Genomic DNA, 17,106 nt, shown 5'->3' with positions numbered 1-17,106 from the left:
TTCATACGACACTGTCCAAGGATAGACAATGGGTGTCACCCTGTTAGAGAATCCTAACAAAAAAGCCATGTTCAAGGAATATGAAATTGGCCAGCCTTTCAAACAGAGATGTGCTTAGGACTTCACTGATGTGATGATAGGTGTTTTCGGTTACAACAGACAGGGCTGATGTGAAACACAATCCTTTCCGGCTAATCCCATTTTAGAAACATGCGGGCGTGCTCAGTTGCCAGGGCATGGAGCACACACGTGAATGAATCCAGCTAAAGCATTAGAAATTATTGACATACAAGATCAAAATAAATAGGAGAAATTGAGCTGTTCTTTACACCTAGAATGTAAATCGCTGAAAAATTTTGAAACATAAAGGTTTTTACTTTAGCACCATGAAGTGTGATGAAATCCCATTTCTATCACTGTGGCAGAACTGTACGCAGCTAGGAAGCTAGAGTGACAAGTTTGAGGCTTTGATGTTAGATTTCGGCTTCAAAAATAGAAGCTATGTTGTAATTTTAGAACAATGGGATACATAGAGCAAATACAACTGGTAAAACATCTCTTCTTTGCTTTTCTTCTTAGGCGGATTTTCCTGAATTGGAGGCAGTGGTTGTGGGGTTGCTTTTTGGTAGAGGAAATCCAAGTCCTAATCCTTTTGGCCTCTGCATGGCTTGAATCGGCTCAGCGATCCCCTTGCCATCTCGTCCGAGACCTGACCCAGGTGTCCAGCCCATATTCTGGAGCATTCGATTTCCAATGTTGTTTTCTAGGATTGGCTGGGCGTTTTCTCCTACAAATCCTGAAATTAGAAAATGACAAAAAAAAAAACAACCCCCCAAACCCCTGTTATTTATGAACACAAGTGAAGAGCCTCTTAGGCTAAGAAAACCACATTTTCCTAAGTTTTTCTTTCAACCAGGTTGTTGATTCACCTTTGGATAAGGAGCTTGCTGTAGCAGAGGGATCAGTGAAAAAAGGGCCTTGGTTAGTTTCAGCTCTACCACATAGTAGCTGATTAAGTTATTTAACCTCTTTGGGCTTCTGACTTCTCATCTGTAAAACAGGCATAACACAAAGCCATCAAAACTCAACTACCAGGTCATATCTTGTGGTTACTCTTCCTTGACAATTAAAGAAGTGATCATCAAGCAACTAACATTAGAGATTGTGTAGGAAGAAAAGGGGTGAAAGTATTGTAAAACCACCTTTTAGTGAGAACATATTCAGTACGGTCTCCTGTAATGGGGCTTCCCCAAAAGTCTGTTGTAGAACTTTGAAGGATACAGTATTTGCCCACCATTCCGTCCTGAGGGCTCCAGGGATAAAGACCTTTCCAAAGATCTGCAGGATGCCTATGGCATACCAGCTCAGTCCTGGGTCCAGCATGTTTCTGCTGTGAAATGTGGGCTATGTTTTCCTAGACAGTCTGAGGGTTGAAATGAGCAGTTGTTGACAAAATCACTCACTACTCTCCAAGGCTTGTAAGTCAGATGTCTCTTTGGTACCAACCCACAAGCTCCCTGCACCCCTTTCCCATCCTCATCCATCTTTCCTCCCTGATTTGGGATTATGACAGCACCTTCTACCTCACCTCACCCCCCCAAAATTGGGATTCTCTGTCCTACTTCTCTAAGATTGTGTTTAGCATGGTGATACAAGGCACAGAAGGCTCCTTAAGCACCAGTAACAAAAAATATTATCTATGGGACCGCAGCATAGAGTTCTATTTCTTGACCTGGGTGGTGGCTACACTAATGGCCAAATTATTATTGTGTTTTAAAACTGTATCTACACATTTCGATGTATTCTCTGGTATATGTATCTCACAGTAAAAAAATAAAATAATAATAAAGAAAAGAAATGTCAGGGTTGAACTAACAGTATATTTAATCTGGTAATTTGTATCTGGCTTTCTGGGGAATAGCGAGTGGGTTGTTCCTTGTGATTCTAACTTACAGAAGGAAATTGCAAATAGAGATGAGTTTTATAACCGAAACTGATGCGTTTTATAACTGAAACTATAGAGTAATCATCAGTTGATTTTTGCAAGACCTTTACCAAACATTTTGATATTCTCAATCTTCAGTACATTTTCTGACTGAGAATAGAATACACTGTTGCCATTTGCTGACTTCATTACAGGGAGTGAGAACTGGGTTACCACAATAATGAGTTGGTTTTGGATTTGTCAAATTGGTTCTTAGCTCATTGAAACAAGTATCTTAATATGTAATAGAAAAAACTGGGCTTCCCTGGTGGCGCAGTGGTTAAGAATCTGCCTGCCAGTGCAAGGGGCACAGGTTTGAGCCCTGGTCCGGGAAGATCCCACATGCCGCGGAGCAACTAAGCCCATGCGCCACAACTACTGAGCCTGCGCTCTAGACCCCGCGAGTCACAACTACTGAGCCAGCGTGCCACAACTACTGAAGCCTGCGCACCTAGAGCCCATGCTCTTCAACAAGAGAAGCCGCAACAATGAGAAGCCCGTGCACCGCAACGAAGAGTAGCTCCCGCTCGCCGCAACTAGAGAAAGCCCGCGTGCAGCAACGAAGACCCAACGCAGCAAAAAAACAAACAAGTAAATAAGTAAATTTATAAAAAAAAAAGAAAAAAAAAAAAGAGAAAAAACCTTCAACTGCAAACAGCTTGAATGGCCAAAGAAAAATTCTGGACTAAAGTTATTTACTGCTTGACAAAGGCAAAATATACATACACAGAGATTTTACATATATATTTAAACTACGTAAAAATATACATATAAATACATATAAAATATAAAAAATGCAACTCTTAATTACCAAAAAAAACAAAGAGAAGCATTTTGTCAGAACTCTTGTTTAATATAATAACAAAAAGGCAATAAAGTTTTTTTTAAAGTTTTTACTTTGAAATTATGATAACGGTGACAACAAAGACAGACCACCAAGGCATCTAACTGTTTTCCAAACAGCTGCTGCTCAGGTGTGTCAGGTTAAATGGTGTACTAACATTTTGTCGTATATCCCTAATTTTTTTGCGATCTCCATGAATTAATTTAATTCCATCTATAATCTAAGATCAGATCAGAGGGCTAATGCTGCTTTAGGTTACACATCTATTTAATCATATTTTCAATACAAGAGCTTTCAAAGGTTCAGGTTTAAAATTTAATATTTAAGAAAAAATATGAGGTCAATTTAAAACATCTCTGCACAAATTGCTAAATTGTGGTCAATTCTCAGTTCTGAAGTGAATAGTAAATAACTGATTCACTCTTGTAATTTTAAAATGTTGGTGTTTCAAGCATGGTGGCCTAGCAGTGGCCACCCTATTCCTCCCATGCTTTTTTGTCTATATTTTTACTTGAAGTATAGTTGATTTACAAGGTTGTGTTAGTTTCCGGTGTACAGCAAAGTGATTCAGTAATACATACATATATATACATATATGTATACACATATATATATATTTTAAATATTCTTTTCCATTATGGTTTATTACAGGATATTGAATATAGTTCCCTGCACTATACAGTAGGACCTTGTTTATCTATTTTAGAAATAGTTGTGTGTATCTGCTAATCCCAAATTCCTATTTTATCCCACCCCCCCATCCCATTTCCCCTTTGGTAACCATAAGTTCATGCTTGGTTTTTATACAGGCAGAAAAGAATCCATTCTCTCTCTTTTTAATGTTGGTTTCATTTCTCTTCGTAACAAAAAATAAAATAAAGCATTATATTTACAGTAAAAGAAAAGAATATTTAATTTCTCAAATGTTAAATCTTTCCACACTGAAACAAAGATCCCAGAAACAAACAAAAACAATGGCTTTTCTATACAACTTGAAAAAAAATGACAACAGGTACTTCACTTTTCACGGGAAATGATTCTAGAGTGAGATCTACTATTGGTCGCTCATCCTTCTTTTATGAGATTAAGACATGGGAGTGGAACAGCTCAGTCTCAGCACAGCATCCTACAACCATCATTTCCTTTTCTTTTGTTCCTAGCAGTGCGAAATCCTTTAAGCCCTTTCCTGGGAGGCTCTCCTCCTGCTCGCGCAATTTTAGCAACACAGAGCCTCCTAACCCTTCTGCAAGTCCTGCTCCCAGCCCCCTTTCTGCTGGATCTCTTATATCTATTACAGCTGAGTCGGTCCTTTCCCCTCAAATCTTCCAAAGTGTATTGTGGATGGTAGTTCACTGGTGTAATTGGCTCAAGAGATGAAAATCTTGTATCGGTCTCTCTTAGCTGCTAATCTATCTAGCTGACTGCAAGCCTAATTGGCACCTTGTTTAGTCATTTGGCTCCTAAAGTGTTGTATTGATGTTGGATAAACAGCCAGTGGAAGGGGAGGTGACACATGCTGCTTCCCACATAACAGCTAGTGCATTGCTTCATTCCCGACCCTGTATTCAGAAGGCTTTTAATGGTTTATGTTCATTCTTTCTTCCCATCCATCCTCTTTCCCCATTACTTTACTAGCCAGCTGAAGGGCAGGATTATTGTTATTATTATATGTGATGTTATTAGAATTGCAATTTATAATACTGTCTTCTGTTCCCAGTCACTAATTTAGGGACATGGGTTTTTGATTGAGCACAGTTTGGGATGTGAGAAAGTGGTAGGTGTTACTACTTTTTGTCAAATGTTTTAATTATTTCTTAATATAGAAAAGCCTAATTCAGACCATCCTACATTGAACTGCAATATTTCAGACATTTTTCATGGGAATTTTGTTAAATAAAATCAGTTCAAATAGATAACTGCTTAAAATACAAGCCACTTTTTAGAAAATGAAATGTAAAACTAGTTCTTGGGTTTTTTTTTAAATTTAATTAATTAATTGATTGATTAATTAATTGGCTGCGTTGGGTCTTCCTTGCTGCGGGTGGGCTATCTCTAGTCACAGTGAGCGGGGGTTACTCTTCATTGTGGTGTGTGGGCTACTCATTGCGGTGGCTTCTCTTGTTACGAAACACGGGCTCTAGGAGAGTGGGCTTCAGTAGCTGTGGCACGTGGGCTCAGTAGCTGTGGCGCACGGGCTTAGTTGCTCCGCGGCATGTGGGATCTTCCTGGACCAGGGCTCGAATCCATGTTCCCTGCATCAGCAGGCAGATTCTTAACCACTGCGCCACCAGGGAAGCCGGTTGTTTTTTTTTTTTTCTAAAATGATGAAAACTTTGCATAGTAGGGAGTGAAAAACATGGTCAGTATTGACATGTCTGGAGAAGGGAGTGTTTTGTTTTTGTTTTTTTTTTTTGCGGTACGCGGGCCTCTCACTGTTGTGGCCTCTCCCGTTGCGGAGCACAGGCTCCGGACGTGCAGGCTCAGCGGCCATGGCTCACGGGCCCAGCCTCTCCGCGGCATGTGGGATCTTCCCGGACCAAGGCACGAACCCCTGTCCCCTGCATCGGCAGACGGACTCTCAACCACTGCGCCACCAGGGAAGCCCGGGGAGTGTTTTTAATAGATGTTTTGGTTATACAGAAACATTTTTTATGGAATGATTGTATATCAAAGAATAGTGTTTTCAGAGAACTAAAGAAATCTTAAAATAAAACTGTATTGTTCTGAAGGCACACAGGTACGTTTGTTGCTATAATATGATCAGGACCATTTATGGTCAACCTACTACGTACCTGGCATGTGATTTAATTGCTAAGCATGTGACATTCGTTATCTCCATTCCTCATGACAGTTGTGCAGGGGGGAATTATAATGGGCCTCAGAGAGATGAAGTACTTGACTGTTACTATATCCTAAGCTAAGATTCAAACTTTGGTTAAGCTTACTCTTAAAGCCTACATACTTGCCATTACCTACACTGCCTCCCTATGAGAGTTAATGGCAAATAAACAATTTTAGTGGAGATGATGCTCCAAACCATTAAAAAAATTAATTGGGTTACATATTAATTGCAATATTAACTTCTCTCAATTTGCATTTGGACAGTATTCAGCATAGTACACACAGTGACATACTTGGATAACTTAAAATATAATGGTGCAGCTCTTAGAGATTACGAGTGCTTCTGTAGCCATCATTTCTTTTGATCTTCTGTAGCAACCTGAAAGGTTATTATTGACTCCACTTACAGAAGAAACTGAGGTTTAAAGAGGAAATGCACCTGCCCAAAGTCAACTAGTCAGAAAGTGCCCCAGTTAGAACTTGAATTTAGGACATCTGAGTCTTAATGTTACCCTTATCAATGTTACTGAACATTGATCTTAAAATATTCTATCACCATTAGTTTCTATTATGTCATTTCTTCTGCCACATTTCCCCAAATGACTGAGATTTTAATATATCCATAAATTTCAAACTCCTGGAAAAACACTGCTAAACTAGCATAGCAAGTCTATTTGAAGAGTGTTTCAACTTTCCTGAAATACCTCAAAATTCCCTTTGTTTGTTATTAACCCAGCTACTCTAGCTTTCATTGGCTGATATTTAAATGACAATTTATGTTTTAGTTGTATTTATTGTAAACAGCATATACTGAATTTTGTTCTTTTATTCATTATGATAATCCTTGAATTTAATTGATGCATTTATTCCATTTACATTTATTGTGATTACAGATATATTTGGATTATTTTTACACTATTACTTAATGCTATTTACCTTGCTTTTTCTATACATTTTTGTTTCCTCCTTTCTGGCATCTACTGCTTGCTTATACAGCTTGAAAATTCCATATTATATTTCTATACTTCTAATGATTACTTTTAAACGTTAACATGCATACCTGACTTATTATTCCCTCACATTTTACATATTATTGTTGTCCAGAGTTTTAGCTCCATCTTACTTTTATACACCCAGATTAATCCTTTTTATGGTCATTGTCACCATAATCATTATTACTTTTATACATTCAATGTAAGTTTAGCTTTATGCATGTTTAACAATTTCTTTGCTCCCAACTCCTTCTTGATTTTTATTCTTTTTCCTTTTTTCATGGATTCCATTTTCTTCTACATGAGTTATTAAATTTAGTAATGATGGGTCTTTACCTGAAAATGTCTTAATTTCGTCCTCACTCTTGGGAAATAATTTAACTGGACAGAAAACTCTATGATGATTCGGTTATTTCATCTCACACTTTGAAAATATTCTCTAATTTTCTGGATTGCACCATTCTTTTTAAGTTTGTTGCCAGTGTAATTTCATTCCTATGTAGGTTATATCTTATCTCCTTGGTTGCCCTTAAGTTCTTCTCTTTGTCTTTGGTGTTCTAAAGTTTTATTACAGTGTATCTAGGTATGACTTTATTTATATTTACAACTTCTCAATAGACTTGTACTTTTTGAACATGAAGATTCAAGTTTTCTTCATTTTTAAAAATTGTGCCATTTTCATTGAATTCTTTCAGCATTCTCCTGGAATAGTGCACTTCCCTATTCTTTCTACTTTTTCTGGAAGTTCTATTGTATTAGACATATATTGAACTGCATGCTCCTTCAAGTACTCTGGCTATTCTTTTATATTTTCCATATTTTTATCCCTCTGTGCTTCTTTTAGGTAGTTTCTTCAGATCGCTCTTAAAACTCACTGTTTTTTTTTTCCAGCTGTATCTAATGTGCTGTTCAACCCATCCAGTGAGTTTATAATTCTCAAGATATTTTCATAATAAAATAATCTCAAATTTCTACTTGGTTCTTTATCACGTGTCTTTTCTTTTTTCAGTTATTCCCCTTCGTTTTGAATGTTTTAATAACGAATTCTTTTAGTTTTGGTTTGTGAGGTCATCTTCAGTAGGTTTTCATTTGTGGTGGTTCTTGAGACTTGGGGTTGAAGGTGTGTACCTCTAGAGTGGTTTTGCACTTGCATCAAAGACCAGTTTTTATGCTAATTTTTGGCTTGGTGTCATTTTAAACTAGAAACTCATATGTGAAGGTAGCCTCTTGGTTACAAATCTTCAGAGAGTTTTCTACTTGGAGCCTAGGTGGAAACCAGATTCTTAATTTTCCTGTGCTTGTGGGTGAGTTTTGTTTCTAGTCTGCCCTGTCCTGAGGATAGAGCTTGTCAGACGTTCTGGCTTGATAAGGAGCCTTACACCAGCTCCCCGGCTTGCCTCTCTTTCCACGAGGGCACTAACCAACAAGCCTCAAGGCTTCCGAGACTGGCATAGGCATGGGGGTGCTTGGGACCATTTCTCTCTTTCTTTCCTGCAGTCTCAGCTATGCATCTAAAGGAGATGGTTTCACATATTATTCAGCATGTCCAGGTATTCTGTGGTTTGAGCACTTTCTCATTATTTAGTCTTTCATATTGTCAGGAACAGCAATTATTTTCTATCTAACATGAGTGCTTACCTTCTTAAGTGTTTCTTGTATCATATGACAATGGAGAGCTGTCTAAGACTCTACTGAGACACATGACTGAAAGGTGGTTCATATATTCAAGAGGGAGAGAGTTACATACTTCCTAGGCTTTTGCAATATGTTTAGATATAGTGAGGGTTCAAAATGAATAACAATAATACCCCCCCCCCCCAGTAAAGTCTGCCTGTTTTAAAATCCTGGAAGAGATAAGATAATCTACAGTGGTCATACAGATCCAGTGATAAAATTAAAAAAAAAAAAATAGGGGACTTCCCTGGTGGCACAGCAGTTAAGAATCCACCTGCCAATGCAGGGGACACTGGTTTGATTCCTGGTCTGGGAAGATCTCACATGCTGCGGAGCAACAAAGCCCGTGCGCCACAACTACAGAGCCTGTGCTCTAGAGCCCGCGAGCCACAACTACTGAGCCCATGCGCCACAACTACTGAAGCCCATGTGCCTAGAGCCTGTGCTCCACAACAAGAGAAGCCACCGCAATGAGAAGCCAGCGCACCACAATGAAGAGTAGCTCCCCTCGCCCCAACTAGAGAAAGCCCGCGCGCAGCAACAAAGAGCCAGCACGGCCGGGAAAAAAAAAAAAAAAAAAAAAGAGGTTAACGTGGTAAATTTAAAATATATAATTATTGATAAGATAAATTTGGACAATGGAAGAGACACAGCACCTTGAAAAGGAGCTTGGTTACATCAAACATTTCCTGATTATGTTCAGTATGACTTAAAAGCACTCCTTTTAAAAACCTTCACCCATTACGATTTACAATCTGCCTTTATTGCCTTCAATCTTCATAAAGATTATTTTATTATTGAAATAGCAGTAGGATGCAGAGGAGAAGTCACAGAAAGCTGTGATGTAACCCCTTGCTAAGAACTTGCATGTCCACAAAGACACAGTTTCGCTGGAGCAATATCTACACTGAGATATCAAACTTCTAATTTAAAATGTAGAGAAGAAAGTCTACTACTTATGATGAATACTTTCCCTATGATAATATTTCAATAGAAAGCAAAATAGTAACAGCAAATACTAATTGTGGATAACAATGAATTTAGTAATACATAGTGGACAAAACATTTTTTAAAAAATGTGGTAGCCACATCTCAATAAACATACTTAAATCTTTTTAGTATCAAATCCTCAGTAAGCTATGACTTCTACCAAAAACCCAAGACCATAACCAACATTGCTGATGGCCTTTTAAAAACATGTTAATAATATTCCTAGTTTGCTCACTGCTTTTCTTCACCTTTACAGATGACAGGTTTCAAACTATAAAATGCATTCTGCTGGCAAACCTTGCTTCAACAGTTCTCACTTTTATAATAGTAAACCTACATTCTTTGCTACTGAGACATCCACTATCTTTTGGTATGTGACTTTGAATGAGGCAGAGAACAAGCCATACATTTAAAAATCAATACCTAACCTTATCAATATTCATTTTACTTTGTCAATACAAAATACGAAGGTGAAAGAGCAGTAAATAAGCTAAAGCACTGAAATAAATTCGGTGTTCCTGTCACAATTAATAAATGTTCAACCGATAACACTACTGGCTAGTCTATAGCCTTACTTAAATTATGCTTCAGTGTTATTGTTACAACAGGGTGAGTAAAATTTTCAATACACTAGCAGGTAAAGATGATCAGATTTTGGGTTATTAATTTCATAGGGAACTTTAAATCTTTAAAAATATTATTTATTATGGATAGAGTATATAACTGTTTAGCATCTTAAATTGTTGTATAAACACAGTTTGGGATTATAAAGTGCCTAATTATAGTTTTCTGATAAACGTTTGCTAAATCTTTTCTAAATCTGCTATTTGATGACATAATATTTCATGTATAAATCAGAGGGGATCATCCAACAATATTCAGACTGTCAGCCTTTTAACTCTCATTCCTGATTTCAAATCAGAAAGTGTTACCTTCTCCTGTCTTTTTCCAGCTTAGACTGAATGTTGACTAAAGGTAGAAGGAACTGTGAAAACACATCTCAATTCAGTGTGTTTTCTGGGAGGTCTATAAGGGCCTATAAAATGGCAAGAATAGTTTCTTGAAAATAACTCTACATGTTAACTCAACTTTGGAAGCTTATAAAGATAAGATTCTTTGTTATGTGATTAACTATATTCCAGAATTTGAAAACTATAATTTTTGGAGACAAGATGATTTAGGATTCATAACCTTATTATCAAAGTGCATTTATGCAAAAGCATTTCTTACTTGAATTTGGAGAACAATCTTCACCTTAGAGTTGATTCATTTGTATTGGAAGATATTCTTTTTAAAACTAAGGATTTTTAAGTAACCTCATTCTCTTCCTCTTTGAGGGGAACGGTTATGCATGGATTGTAAAAATGCATTGAAAATGAGTAACCTAATTCTCCTACTCCAATACTATTGGATTAATTACAAAAATGCATTAAATTTCTATGAGTTATGTTCTTTTAGGTAAATAATCTAGTAATAGAATCAAAATCTTGAGTCTTAAGAGAATCACTAAAGTTTTGAAATACAACATTTGGAATATGCTGGTGTAAGCTTATGAATGTTTTAGGCTAAAGTTTAATGTTTATACCCATACACTGTAGAAATGATTTTCTCTGATGCTACTGAGTTGTAACATCAAAATCACCCTGTAGAAATAATCACATTATGCTCTCCCCAACCATTATGCATTTTCCTTCTCACTTCATATATGTTCAGAGTGTTAGGACCTGACCCTGATATTCTCTCTTCCTTACTGCTGGCTCTGAGGTGCTTCAGTCACATTCCTAAGATTGTTCTTGTACTATTTCTGCCACCAGTGTTTGAATCATTGAAAGGTAAGAGAATTCAGGGGACCATTCAACTGGAATGGGAATATTAAAGAATCCTATACCTGCCTTATGAAAGATTTGAGGAACTTATGACATGTATTTGATCTAAAAGTGGCTATATGTTCCTGTATAAAGAGATATATTAGAAGTGTTGTAATGAAAGTTCTGTATTTCTATACAGCAAATTTAGATAAATCTTTTATGGCACTTAAGATACATAATAGTCTATATAAATATAAATAAATTATATAATAGTTTATTTATATATAAATAAAGATATATATATATAATTGCATAAGACACATGGAATAAGACGGTCTTTACATATATATTCTTACAGAAAGGCCATATGTATGCTATGAAAAGATCATGAGTTTAGGAGTCATGCTGACATTGGCTTGAATCCTCCCTTTGCCCTTCAGTCATTCTGCCTTCTTAGGTAGCTAAGAAGACCCTAACACATGTCTGAATCTTCATTTTATGGTGTAAAGTGAATGATAATAACACCTAAGTTTTGGTACATAGTAGGCACCCAGTAAGTAGTAAATATTACTCTACATGAACACAAACACATTCTGCACACAAGTATTTCCTACTTCCAAATTCGAAAATTCAACAAAGTTAGAGGATGAAGATCAGATATCACACTTGTAACTATACTTATAACTACAGTTCATAATTTAGCCCTTTATGTGGATGGAACAACTGTATGTGAGTGCTCCAATTTTAAGTTATTCTTTAATTTTTTAGTGCTGAACTATGGGATAGGTCTACTGAATACAGAATTTAAGCTTCATCTCTTTTACTTCCTTTGAAATCATCATGTCAAGATATCTGTCTATTCATATCTGTTATCTATATCTGTATTTTCCCCTTCTCACTGCTTACTTTCCTGTTGAATCTGAATCTTATCTTCATATTCCATAATTAATCTTGGAAAACATAACTCTTCCTATAAAAGAATTCCTAAATGAAGCTGAGAGAGACAGTTTATAAATATGAATGGTTAAGGACCCCAAGCAATAGGCCCTACTATAATAATAACTTTGTAATTGATCAAGGATCTACATGGAAAGCATTTTCTCATAGTCAGTTTGCTGAATTACAAACCCATACAGTTAATTGTTGTTTGTTCCTGTGCGCGTGTCCACATTTAAGGCCTAGTCGGCTCCCTTATCACAGGTTTTTATCTCTGCTTCCCGCACCACTGCTCTTGCACGAGATCTTTTTTTTTCTATTTAACATCTTTATTGGAGTATAATTGCTTTACAATGTTGTGTTAGTTTCTGCTGTATAACAAAGTGAATCAGTTATACATATACATATGTTCCCATATCTCTTCCCTCTTGCATCTCCCTCCCTCTCACCCTCCCTATCCCACCCCTCTAGGTGGTCACAAAGCACCGAGCTGATTTCCCTGTGCTATGCAGCTGCTTCCCACTAGCTATCTATTTTACACTTGGTAGTGTATATATGTCCATGCCACTCTCTCACTTCGTCCCAGCTTACCCTTCCCCCTCCCCATGTCCTCAAGTCCATTCTCTATGTCTACGTCTTTATTCCTGTCCTGCCCTTAGGTTCTTCAGAACCATTTTTGTTTTTTTAGATTCCATATGTATGTGTTAGCATACGGTATTTGTTTTTCTCTTTCTGACTTACTTCACTCTGTATGAAAGACTCTAGGTCCATCCGCCTCACTAGAAATAACTCAATTTCGTTTCTTTCTATGGCTGAGTAATATTCCATTGTATATATGTGCCACATCTTCTTTATCCATTCATCTGTCGATGGACACTTAGGTTGCTTCCATGTCCTGGCTACCGTAAATAGAGCTGCAGTGAACACTGTGGTACATGACTCTTTTTGCATTATGGTTTTCTCAGGGTATATTGCACGAGATCTTGCAATACATATTAATCTTATTCTTATCCTTCCCTACCAAGCTCAGGTCTTTGCCTTTCCAGGAAGGCTTCCGGTCCCCTTTGGTCTAGTGACTTCTCTCAGCTCAAAACCTGTGGTTCTCCCTATACCACACTCATTAGAATGACATGGTGTTTGAGGTGGAAATGATGAGAGATTTTTTATTCTAATGCTAACTTGTCTAAGTAGGGAAAGACGAAATCAAAGATCTCTGCAGAGCTGGGTGTAGAAACCAGACTGCCACATTCATGACCAGGCTGGAATCTACTACCACGTGGGCCTTGTGTTTTGAGGCTGCTTCAATACTTGTGAATTCATTTCTATTAATTTCCTCTGGGGTTATTTACCCTTTCATCAATTTATGCCTTGTTTTCCCAACAAGTCTGTAACTTTCTTGAGGCCAAAGACACAGCCTTTGAAGTATCTGTATCCTGTTAGACCTCACACAGTTTTGCAGGTGTGTAGGAAATACTTTAGTGATCGGTGGCCTGAAAAACCTACACAAGGAACACACAATACATCCTGACACCAAAGGCAAATGATTTGCTTTACTGGTTTCTTGTAACTGTGCTTCTTCCTCAGTGCAAGTGATTAAGGGCTATCTGTATTTTACTCTTGATGATTTATGAACTTTATATGTGTGTTTTGCCCCAAGCCCTTTTTCTTTTACCTGCTGTAGTAGGTCCAGGCAAAGGTGCAGCTTTTCTTCTCCGTTTGATATCTCCAGTGCATAGGGATCCTAAATGCATGCTTGTTTGCCTACAAGTAATTATCAGAAAAAACTATTAACAAAGGAGGGGAAAAAATGACACATAAATACACAGCTTGTATAATCTGAACCTAAATCAAAACATTCTCAACAAAGATGGAGCAGCCTAGTAAAACCACCAATCTTGTTTATATCGAAACATAATTACATTTGTTGACAAGCGTTCAGCAGCTAAATGCGCCATCATAAATTGTTACTGGAATGAATAATATAAAAGGAATGCTTTTTAATTTTCAAAACTGGCAATCTTTCTGGCTCAACATAAAATCAAGCACTGTTGCTTCTGACAGGAAAATAGCTAAGATTAATTATCTAAAGAGATCACAATATTGTTGCTAGGTTATCAATTGGTTACTAATGCTTTACTGTCAGAACAACATTTATTACGGGAAAAGTATGATCAATTTATTTTAGGATATTATGTGGCAGTGAATTCTCTTAAAACATTTTAAATAGAAGGAAATAGTGATGTTCTTCCTTACAATTCACAGGATTAGAATTCTTTAGTTAATTATTTATTAGCTAGGTGAGGAAACAATTTGAATGCATTAATGCTGATATTGATACTAGACAAGCTAACATGATATTGGATTACCTTTGTAAAGACATGATGTATAAGAACTAAGAAGCAGACCTTCTGCTACTCTTGGAACTAGTCAGAATTAGACTGTTCTGTCTAACATGGACTCCTAAATTTACGAGTTTTGGAAAAATTAGAAATGGCTCAATTGGAAATCAAGACAAACTAATAAGATGGAAAAGATGTAAAAGTCTTCAAGATTTTCAAGCTATAGAGGACTCTTATGTTCATGTCCTGGATTATAATCCCTGACATGGGGTTGGGATAGTACCTGGGGATCATGAAGCAGAAATAAATAAAGCATGTTTACTAGAAAACATGACATTTTAGTAATTCAGAAGATATGTGGTAGTATACTGAAGTTTTATAGGGCCCAATTAGAAAACAACCAGATTATTAGAGAAAAATGTAAAAGGAAGAAACTAGTTCAGGTAAAACTCAAAATATATACTTCCACACTTATACCCAGGTGTTTAAATATAATGAAAAATTGGAGTTGGGCAGTAAAATTACTTTAAATACAGATTCTATCTATAATGTACAAAGTAAAGTACAATCAGTGAGCTGGCTAATCCAAGGGGTATATACAACCAGAGAAGCATACTGTGAAAATCTATCAATATAGGTAGAAGCAAACAGGTACTTATCTAGTTTTCTCTTCCCTTTGTATTGAGTACATAATGATTCACTTTTATAAATATTTATAATTATTAAAATATTTTTAAAAATTAGTTCATTCAATTAATGATTAACTTTGCAGAAATACATACACACACATGTCAAAATGTTTACTAGTATGTATAACTATAACATTTTTATTGGATTTTGAAGTGTGGTTTTGGCTCATAATACCAAGAAAAAATAAATGGCTATATTTATTTTATATTTTATTTTATATATTATATATAATGTATATCTATTTTATAAACATATTTATATTTTTATATATTTATATTTATCTATTTTTAAAGCTGTATCGAAATTAAAAAAATTAAAAAGTCACATCCTTTTTTTTTTTTTTTGCGGTACGCGGGCTTCTCACTGCTGTGGCCTCTCCTGTTGCGGAGCACAGGCTCCGGACGTGCAGGCTCAGCGGCCATGGCTCATGGGCCCAGCCGCTCCGCGGCATGTGGGATCTTCCCGGACCGGGGCACGAACCTGTGTCCCCTGCATCGGCAGGTGGACTCTCAACCACTGCGCCACCAGGGAAGCCCAGTATCACATCCTTTTTATAAAAAATTAATGAATTCACTTATTCAGCAAGCAATTATTAGTATCTACTGCTGACTTAGCATAAGACTCCATAGTGATGGTGAAAATGAGGAAAAAGGAAGTGGAAGATACCAATGAAATGGAAAGTTCAGTTCTTATTATTGGAAGAGTTTTAAGTCTGAGTGAGAAGATTAAGTCAAAATATATGAAATAATTAGTGGCAGGCACAATGAACTTTCTTAATATTACTAGACATTATGATATTTAGTCCTTATAACAATTCTAAGCGTTTACTGAATATACCTGTTTTCTTTGTAGGGAAAAATCAGTGCTTCAATGGAAAACTATAGAGTACACCTTTCTACTCACCTGATTCTGATTCTATGGGAGCTATTTTACAACTCTAAGTTATAGATAACTGAAAGCAATGGAAAATAACTCTCGTCTGCAGTAATTCAAATGAGTTCTGTCCTGAGGAAGGACAATCCTCCCCACTGTGGGAAAGCCAGTTTGCACACATCGGTAAGTTCATTCAATCTTCCTTACTCCATATACATTTGTGCTTTTTTCATTTCTCCTTTGAACCCATTATAGCATCTGTCTGGTTCCCTCATTAATCAATGAGTTAAAATCTCAAATGCATATTCATTTTATATCTGTAAAAGAGACATGATTTTACCTATTTGTACAACATTATCCTGACACATCTCCGATCCCTCTTGAAACCTCCCCCCTAGAAAAAAGACTGGAGTAGTTTACCTTCCGCAGAGCATGTACCAGACAGGCGCGGCTACCAGGACTAGCTGAGGAGGAGGAGGGGAAAGTAACATTCTGGAAGTGGGAATAAAGTGGGAACCCGAATTCTGGAGTGTGGCCCTTCTGTTATGGAGCTGTGAAAACCAACCCATGGACTATCTACTTCTTATCCTCTTGTTAAAACATAATAAATATTCTTAGATTAAGCCACTGCTGGTCAGGTTTTCTATACCTGTTGCTGAAAGTATTTTTAAATGAAAAAGAGTTTGTTCTGTTCAGAGAATTTTGAGTAGTTCAGGATGTCTGGGTAGCAGTGTTTACAGAGGAACTATATAATATGACGGAAGAAGAACGCTGGGGCTTGACCATGGGCCGTATGTGCCACATTTGCCCCGTGAAGGTGTCTGGATTTTATAGCTGCTGTGGGGTCATTAAAGATCATTTAGCAGAAGCAAGCTGGCCAGAGTCATGGATGCTGATGAGCTGGGGTTGGGAGAGTAACCAGGTTTGCGAGTAGTCCAGACACAAAGTTCCTCCCAGGTTATCTGTCTCTGTTATAATTAAGAATAATATCATGCCACACAATGAAACTTCTTCTGAAGAAATACCTTTTTAGAGATCATTAGAAGAATACACAGTAGCTGTTCATTGTGACTATTAAGATGGCTAGTTTCTACTTACATTGTTCTTGAACTAGTGGTATGTAACCGGAGTCTTC

At 36.9% G+C, this 17,106-nt stretch overlaps 1 protein-coding gene across 3 annotated transcripts in view; it reads right to left on the bottom strand.

Moving 5' to 3' along the window:
• Positions 1 to 539: 539 nt before the first annotated feature.
• Positions 540 to 17,106, bottom strand: part of GPATCH2 (G-patch domain containing 2) — a gene marked incomplete at both ends in the record, with an annotated part of 164,426 nt that continues 147,859 nt past the window's right edge. For all 3 annotated transcript variants that reach the window (XM_079696876.1, XM_079696877.1, XM_079696878.1), the window contains 2 exons: positions 540 to 796; positions 13,742 to 13,830. In XM_079696876.1, the coding sequence (XP_079553002.1) occupies positions 576 to 796; positions 13,742 to 13,830 (310 nt within the window). The remainder of the gene's footprint in view (positions 797 to 13,741; positions 13,831 to 17,106) is intronic.

The sequence above is a fragment of the Hyperoodon ampullatus genome (genome assembly GCF_949752795.1).
Source record: "Hyperoodon ampullatus genome assembly, chromosome: 2".
In the NCBI taxonomy this organism is placed as follows: Eukaryota; Metazoa; Chordata; class Mammalia; order Artiodactyla; family Ziphiidae; genus Hyperoodon; species Hyperoodon ampullatus.
Note: the sequence above shows the minus strand (reverse complement) of the source record. Positions and strands in the feature narration are given on the sequence as shown.